The following is an 8677-nucleotide window of genomic DNA, read 5'->3' on the forward strand; positions in this document are numbered from 1 at the left end:
TCCTTCCTTCCTTCCTTCCTTCCTTCCTTCCTTCCTTCCTTCCTTCCTTCCTTCCTTCCTTCCTTCCTTCCTTCCTTCCTTCCTTCCCTCCCTCTCTTCCTCCCTCCCTTCCTCTCTCCCTCTCTTCCTTCCTTCCTCCCTCCCTTCCTCTCTCCCTTCCTTCCTTCCCTCCCTCGCTTCCTTCCTTCCTCCCTCCCTTCCTCTCTCCCTTCCTTCCTTCCTCCTTTCCTTTCTTCTCTCCCAATCTCAGAACAAGAAGAGGTCTCAGAAACCATGTGCACCATTCCACCTATATCCATTTGTATAGAGCTCCCCTCTACAACAAAATATATTCAGTGAATGCAGATGGATTCACTTTAGCTCAGGCACCTTGGGGAGTCATATAAGAGGGGGCCTGGGCAGGGAGGGTTTCTGAGACCCAAAGCCTAGGGAGGAATACGCACATCAAAGGTAGGGCCTGAGTCACAAGCCCCGTTCTGATGGACACACAATCGTATATGTGTGGATGGATAGCCATGATGAAGGGGAAAGTGCCTCCAATCAATTCATCAACATTTATTAAGTGCTGACTATATGCCAGACACTGTGCTCCATCCTGGGATGTTCACCATCACCAGGTGACTGAACCAGGCTCACTGAAAATGGAATTCAGAGGCTTTCTGAGGGTCAAGTCCCAACTTTGGCTCATAAGACAGACACAAAGACAGTCCACTGGGAAGTTCATTTTTAACTTCTCTTTACCCTCAAAATAGATATCCGGGGATGGAGAGGCAGCTGGGTGGCTCAGTAGATGGAGAGCCAGGCCTAGAGATGGAAGGTCCTGGGTTCAAATCTGACCTCTCAGACACTTCCTAGCTGTGTGACCCTGGGCAAGTCACTTAACCCACCTTGCCTCCATTTCCTCATGTAGAAAATGAGCTGGAGAAGGGGCATGGAGGTGGCTCAATGGATAGAGAAATAGGCCTGAAGACAGGAGGTCCTGGATTCAAATGTGACCTCAGACACTTCCTGGCTTGGTGATCCTGGGTATGTCCCTTAACCCCCATTGTCTAGCTCAGACATGGCTGCTCACCTCTCATTGATGCAAGTCCCCTGCCTCAGCAACTGCTTCATCAGGCCCAGCTGGCCTTTCCAAATGGCCTTGATCACTTGGCCTTGTCCCCAGCCCTTTGAGGCAGGAAGGAGACTCAGAGGCTGCTCTTCCTCCTTCTTCTGGGCCTTTGCATCCCCCATCTCTAAGTCCATGAAGTGCTGCCCCATCTCAGCCTCCAAATCTCTCTGCTCCTGGAATGAGGACACATGACAGCTCAGGTTCCAAGAGGAGGAAGAACACAAAGGATTCTCAGAGGTCACCACCTGACCCCCAAAGCCACTCATCAATCAATTAATGATTATTGATTAAGGGTCTCTTCCGTGCCAGGTACTGGGGATACAACAACAAAGAATGAAACCTACAGCCTGGTCCCCCCGTCTTTTGTTTCATCCCAACAGGGAGCTCTGCACCTGTTCTCAGCCCTAACCCTGGCCTTTGGGGAGTCACTTCACAAAGGGAACTTGGGAGAGAAGAGGAAAGCTGCAGGCGCCCACCCTTACCAATGGAAAAATAACAGGCATAGAGTCTGAGGGGGTGTAGCTGAGGCCCTCTTCACCCAGGGGCTTAACTCTCCAAAATGGGGGAATGGGGAGGGGGTTCTAGCATGTCCCCACTGAACTCCCCACCCTCCAAGGCTGAAGAGCCCACGTCCTGGTGCTTCTCATCAATGGTTGCCTTCCCTTCTCCATGGGCCGTCCCGAGTTGCTCTAGGCTGTCTGCAGAGGATCCTCCCTCCTAGTCCTGAGGATCAAATTCAAATCCTGACCCGGCTGGGATTCCCAGGAAGGCTGAAGATGCCTGAGAAAATTCAGGGCTAAGGAGGGCTGAGGCCAGAGAGGGATATAGGTAATAGGAGGGAGGAGAGGAAGGCCACACCACTCAGGGCTGTGGATCTTGAAGTCTCCCTCCCCCTCCTCTCCCCACCCCTGTGCTGTGTTGTTTACCCAACAACAGGAGGGAGTCCCCCAGGGTGAGCCTGACAACCAGCTCTCCTGCTAGCTTGGCTGAGGCTTACCCACAGAGACCAGGCTCCTTCAGGAACAATCACAGGAAGGGTGTTCTGGCAGTCACGGTGACAAGCAGGGACATGCTGGTCTGGCTTCTTATTTCCCCAGGGGGCCCATTCCTGCCCCTCCTCCACCAGGGAGGATTAAGCTTCACCCTTTGGGCCTAGCCTGGCCTAGCCTGGCTTTGGCCTCTCCTCTCTCTGCCCTGGCTTCCCAGGCCTTGAAGGGAGGGGAAAGGAAGGGCCTTTGAACTTTGAAATATTCCTAACCCCTAGGAAAGCTCAAGACCATGGTCTGGTCCCTCCCCTCTCACTGCTATCAACCCCATTCTAGGCTCCCAAGTTGATTCCATATTGGCAGGTCATTAATAATAAGAACAGTTTGTCTTTTAAAAAGACAACCTGGGTGGGCAGCTGGGTAGCTCAGTAGATTGAGAGCCAGGCCTAGGGATGGGAAGTCCTAGGTTCAAATCCAGCCTTAGACACTTCCCAGCTGTGTGACCCTGGGCAAGTCACTTGACCCCCATTGCCCACCTTACCACTCTTCCACCAAGGAGTCCATACACAGAAGTTAAGGGTTAAAAAAAAAAAAAAGACAACCGGGGGAAGCTGTGGGGCTCAGTGAATTGAGAGCCAGGCCTAGAAATGGGAGGTCCTGGATTCAAATCTGACCTCAGACATTTCCTAGCTGTGTGACCCTGGGCAAGTCACTTGACCCCCATTGCCTAGCCCTTACTGCTCTTCTGCTTTGGAACCAATACATAGTATTGATTCTAAGATAGAAGGTAAAGGTTTTTTAAAAAAAAGACAACCTGATTTAAATTTAATTTGAATCTTATTTAAAATTGTTTATATCGATATCTTGTTTTTATGAGAAGCAATCTAGTATAAATAAAGAGAGAGCTGTCCTGAAGTCAGAAAGCCCTCAGTTCAAATCTTACCTGGCACAAGCTAGACATGTTTGGACAAGTCACTTTACCCCTTCATACTCTTAAAAACTAAATTGCAGGGGGCAGCTGGGCAGCTCAGTGGATTGAGAGTCAGGCCTAGAGACGGGAGGTTCTAGGTTCAAATCTGGCCTCAGACACTTTCCAGCTGTGTGACCCTGGGCAAGTCACTTGACCCCCATTGCCTACCCTTACCACTCTTTCACCTATCAGTCAATACACAGAAGTTAAAGGGTTTAAAATAAAAACAAAAACAAAAATTAAATTGCAGAGGCTTGTGGACTTACACTGCTCAAGGTCGTTTCTTCACCAAGAAGTTCCAGGTCCAGTCCCCCTCCTTCTATCTGCATTTTTTCTATCACTTTCATTTCTGAATATAACTCTCCTCCCTCCCCCATGAGGGGAACCATGTTTTGTAACAAAGATTTTTTCAAAGAAAGAGGGGGGGGAAAAATCAGCCAAACGACTACAGCCGTCAGGCCTGACAGCACATGCCGTGTTCCATACCCATCGCCTCCTGCCTCTGCAAAGATGAGAGAGAAGCTGCTCCACCATTTGTAAAGCAATATCTTGGGGAAGCCAAGGCACGCACCATCACAGCCATTTTCTTTGTGATTTGCCTCCGGTCTCAGAGATCCGGGTTTGAAGCCCTCCTCTCCTGCTCGCTGGTCCAGGACTCCTCACTTCAGACTTTTGCCCTGTTTCTGGTAGCATCTCTTTCATGGATCCTGGGACCGAAGAGCTAAGAGTTGGAACGGCCTCTCTCATCCAATGCCCTCATTTTACACATGTGACATCAAAGGCACGAGAGGGTTGGATAAGTCACCCAGGGGGGAAGCAATAGAGCCAACATTGGAAATTAAGTCCTCTGGCTTGAAAGGCAGCACAATTTCTACCCTATTATCCTCCTATTGGCGTAGCTGGACCTTCTTCTCTCTTAATTTTTTGTTCTTATTTATTTTTTTAAAAACCCTTCCCTTCCCTCTTGGAATCAATACTGTGTTTTGGTTCCAAGGCAGAAGAGTGATAAGGTAATGGGGGTTAAGTAATTTGTCCAGGTCACCCAGCTGGGAAGAGTCTGAGGTCAAATTTGAATCCAGGACTGCCTATCTTTATTTTTTTTTAATTTTTTTTTTTTTTTTTTACATTTTTAAACCCTTAACTTCTGTTTATTGACTCCTAGGTGGAAGAGTGTTAAGGGTGGGCAATAGGGGTCAAGTGACTTGTCCAGGGTCACACAGCTGGGAAGTGTCTGAGGCTGGATTTGAACTTAGGACCTCCCGTCTCTAGGTCTGACTCTCAATCCACTGAGCTACCCAGCTACCCCACTGCCTATCTTTAGACCTAACTCTCAATCCACTGAGCCACACAGATGCTCCCCTTCTTCTCTCTTTCTCTCTCAGATAACGGGGCTTAAGTCATTTGCCCAGGGTCACACAGCTAGTAAGGTCTGAGAGCAGATTTGAATTCTGGAAGATGAATCTTCCTGGCTCCAAGCCTGGCACCACCTAACTTCCAAAGCTAAATCATAGAAGACCATAAATGTCAGGCAGAGGAGTTTGCAGAAGGAAATGGCAAATGATCCTAGTATCTTTGCCAAGCAAACCCTAAATAGGGTCATGAAGTCAGCCACTACTGACTACAACTAAGCAATAATGACATGATTCAGCTCTTACCTACCGTTCCAGTCTTATTTCAATATCACTCTCCTTAGTGCACCTTCTATTCTAATCTGGCTGGCCCACCAGCTTTTCCATACTTCCCATCTCTGAGCCTTTGCACAGGCTGTGCCCCTTACTGGCAGGTTCTCCCTCCCTATCTTTACCTTCTAGAATCCTTAGCTTCCTTCAAACCACAGCTCAGGGCCCATCTCTAGTCAAAGGCTATTCCTGATGCCTCCCAGAAATTAGTTACTTTTCATATGCTTTTTATTGGCTTATTTTACACATGCTGTATCCTCCCCTCCCCTCGAATGTAAGGACCTAGGAAAATAGGGAATATATTTTCTCTCCTTGTTTGAGCTGAGATCTCATTTAATTCCAGGTTGATTAACTCAGTCATTCTTATATATTCTAATAATTTTAATAATTTCTCTGATTTTTGATTACATGAATAAAAGCGTCTATTTGTTATTTACTATTTGTGATGGTCTTTTGTGTAACTATTGTTTGGTGAGACAGAGTTAAGCTGACAGTGTTAAGCCAAGGGCTTAAGTATCCCTTAAGTGTGACCAGGGAAGTGGTTTTCTTTCTGAACCCAGACTCAGCTATTTAAGGTGAGATAGATGGATATAATTTGCCCCTGATACCCCTATCTGGGACTGTAGAGAGCCTTCTTCAGAAGGGAAGAGCCTCCCCAACCTCTCCCCCCCCCCCCAGCATCCTGGCAGGAAAGGCACTCTCCTTGGCCCTCTTCCTTTCCACAGAAGTGAGCCAGAAATAGAAATGTAAAAATAGAATCTATATATGAAATATTATTATTTAGAGCAGTGGTTCCCAAACTTTTTTGGCCTGCTGCCCCCTTTCCAGAAAAAATATTACTTAGCGCCCCTGGACATTATTTTTTTTTTATTTTAATAGCAATTAATAGGAAAGATAAATGCACCTGCGGCCATCACCATCTTTCTGGATCACTGCAGCACCCACCAGGGGGCGGTGGCGCCCACTTTGGGAATCACTGATTTAGACTCTCAAAATGGCTTCTTGCTAACTAGGTACAAAACATTAGCCTTTTGATTGGGGGGACTGGAGGAGAGAATAATGTGGTATTAATGACCAGAATTCACATATTCATTCTTACCAAATGAGCTGATCTGGTCATAGGCTTAAAGTTAGAAGGGACCCCAGAGTCAATCTAGTCCAACCCATTTTACAGGTAAAGGAGCCGAGGCTAAGGGAGATGTAGTAACTCACCCGAGGTCATACAGATGGTAAATACCAGAGGTAGGATTTGAACCCATGGCCTTTGACTCTAAAGATAGTGCATTTTCCATCATACCAGGCGGCTTCTTCTTTTCCCTACTCCTATATCTTCAATACCCATAAATGTGGGGAATTTGAAAGCTTGATGAGGTCAGGGCTCCCCTAGCCCACCCTTGGCTCAGCATTCATCTCCATCATTGATGCTGTCTCTTGCCTTTATAGTTCCAGGCGCCTCCCCTCAAGTCAAAAGAAAGAATCACTTGGAAGGACTAAGGGGGGAGGAGAGTCTCAGGGGAACACTGGGCTTTTGCCTAAGGCTTCCTATCTTTCTCTTCCTCCCTCCTGCACCAGAGGAGGACCTTGAAAGCTTCAAAAGATTCAGAGAATCTTGGACTTCCTGTTAGCATCCCAGTAGACACCCCAGAACAGTTGGGACCCTGACTGGCAGGGGGGTATTAAGAAGTAAAGGCAGACTAGATTCAATGAAGAAAGGCAGATAGAAGGTTCTAGAAGGAGCCTAGCAGAAACATGACATTATACCGAAGGGGACTATCAAAAGTGGATTTGAGGGGTCAGCTAGGTGGCTCAGAAGATAGAGAGCCAAGTCTGGAGATAGGACATCCTGGATTCAAATCTGACTTCAGACACTTCCTAGCTGTGTGATCCTGGCCAAGTCACTTAACCCCCCCATTGCCTCACCCTTGCTGCTCTTCTGCCTTAGAACCAATACATAGGACTGATTCTAAGACAGAAGGTAAGGATTTTTTTTAAGGGACTACAATTTGTGCTATATTTGCTATTATTCTATTTCTTTCTTTTTCTGTGTGACACTGAATGAACTGAATGTCTCCTTCACCCAGTCACTTTACAGTTATAAAAGAAAACTCACAGGGACTTTGAATAATTCCAAGGACCCAGTTCTTTTCTTTATCCCATCTAATAAGGCACATAGTAGGACTTAACAAATGCCAATGAAGTGACTGATAAAGAAGATACTGAGGTAGCCAGGTGGCTCAGCAGATGGAGCATTGGGCCTGGAATCAGGAAGACCCAAGTTCAGATCAGGTCTCAGAAACTCACTAGCTGCGTGACCCTGACCAAGTCATATAACCTCTCTTTGCTTTAATCTGCTGGAGAAAGAAATGACACAGTACTCCAATATCTTTGCCAAGAAAACCCCATAGATGGTCACTGTGGACTTATCTATTGCCAAGGATTGCCAAGAAAACCCCATAGACAGAATTATCCACGAGATCACCAAGAGTCAGACAAAACCGAGCAAGAAGCTACTATTGTAGAGTTAGAAATATCTTGAATCCCTAAAACTGCATTACCCAAACTTCCTTTCTGTATTACCCAGAATGCTTTTCCTTTTGTCTACCTTTACGTGGTCATGTTCTGTATAAGTTCTTTTGCTCTTGGGAGCAGGCTGGTTAGTACCTTTGAGCTAGTATTTTTTTTTTTTAAACTCTTGTACTTCGGTGTATTGTCTCATAGGTCGATTGGTAAGGGTGGGCAATAGGGGTCAAGTGACTTGCCCAGGGTCACACAGCTGGGAAGTGGTAGTATTTTTTGTTAGTTTGTTATTAATAAAATGCATAAATATAATATTTAGTATTTTGTCTATTAATTTTAATCTCCACATTATCCTCTTTAGTGTGGGATAAATGGCTTTGCCAAAGGTCTTTGTAATAGTTTCAATATCCTTTTATTTTGCTAAAAGTGTATTTTCTCCAGTCTTTGTATGCTACCTGATGTTAGTCAAAATTCCAGGTGGTGTAGTCAGGAGGAGAGACTACACGTATGCCATCTATGCCATTATGAGACGAGCATGCCCATCCCTTACTGATCGGGTTATTTATCCAAATTACGGCATATCTGGCTGGGCCGACTTGTTTGTGCAGTGGCTAGCAAGAAACCAGAAACTTCCTGCAACAGGACTCTTGGGATCTGTTACCCCCTTGGGCACATCTGCTCTAAGCTTGAGCCCACTTTCCCCGAACTCTGTATGTACCAGTTTTGGAAAAGTGTGCCGCAGGCTTTGTTTTGGGTGAAGGAGAAGGGGATTTTGTACGAACTCTATTACCATGGTAACTGCCCATTTCTAAAAGCTAATTAAATCTGGGTGATAAATTGATATCAAGTGATAATTCATGAGAGTAGGCTACCAGCGGGGGCTCTTGAGTTATGGAACTTAGAAAAATACTCTCTCTTTCCTCCCCATTCTCTCAGGGCTACCCTTAATGCTCTGAGAGGAAATATAGTACCACAGTTTGGAGACTCAGTAAAGGGTAGAAAATAACCCCAAAACAGGCAATCCAAAGCAATCAGTGTGTGTGTATTGAGGAGCATGGATTAGGTGCTCTGACGCCAAATACATAAGAGACTGCCCCTAAGCTCAATGACTTTATTTTATTTTATTTATTTTAAACCCTCACCTTCCATCTTGGAATTAATACTGTGTATTGGTTCCAAGGCAGAAGAGTGATAATGGCTAGGCCATGGGGGTCAAGTGACTTGCCCAGGGTCATACAGCTAGGAAGTGTCTGAGGCCAGATTTGAACCTAGGACCTCCCATCTCTGGGTCTGGCTCTCTATCCACCTAGCTGCTTAATTCTAAAATGGAAGGGAAAGGAAAGGAAAGGAAAGGAAAGGAAAGGAAAGGAAAGGAAAGGAAAGGAAAGGAAAGGAAAGGAAAGGAAAGGAAAGG

The 8677-nt window shown here is 46.0% G+C and overlaps 1 protein-coding gene across 1 annotated transcript in view; it reads right to left on the reverse strand.

Annotated features, from left to right (window-relative positions):
- The window catches only part of ANKRD65 (ankyrin repeat domain 65), a 9266-nt gene extending 8006 nt beyond the window's left edge, over window positions 1-1260 (reverse strand). The window contains exon 1 of the mRNA XM_044668636.1: window positions 1073-1260. Within this exon, the coding sequence (XP_044524571.1) occupies window positions 1073-1260 (188 nt within the window). The remainder of the gene's footprint in view (window positions 1-1072) is intronic.
- Between the last annotated feature and the right edge of the window lie 7417 nt (window positions 1261-8677).

The sequence above is a fragment of the Gracilinanus agilis genome, chromosome 3, assembly GCF_016433145.1.
Source record: "Gracilinanus agilis isolate LMUSP501 chromosome 3, AgileGrace, whole genome shotgun sequence".
Lineage (NCBI taxonomy): Eukaryota > Metazoa > Chordata > Mammalia > Didelphimorphia > Didelphidae > Gracilinanus > Gracilinanus agilis.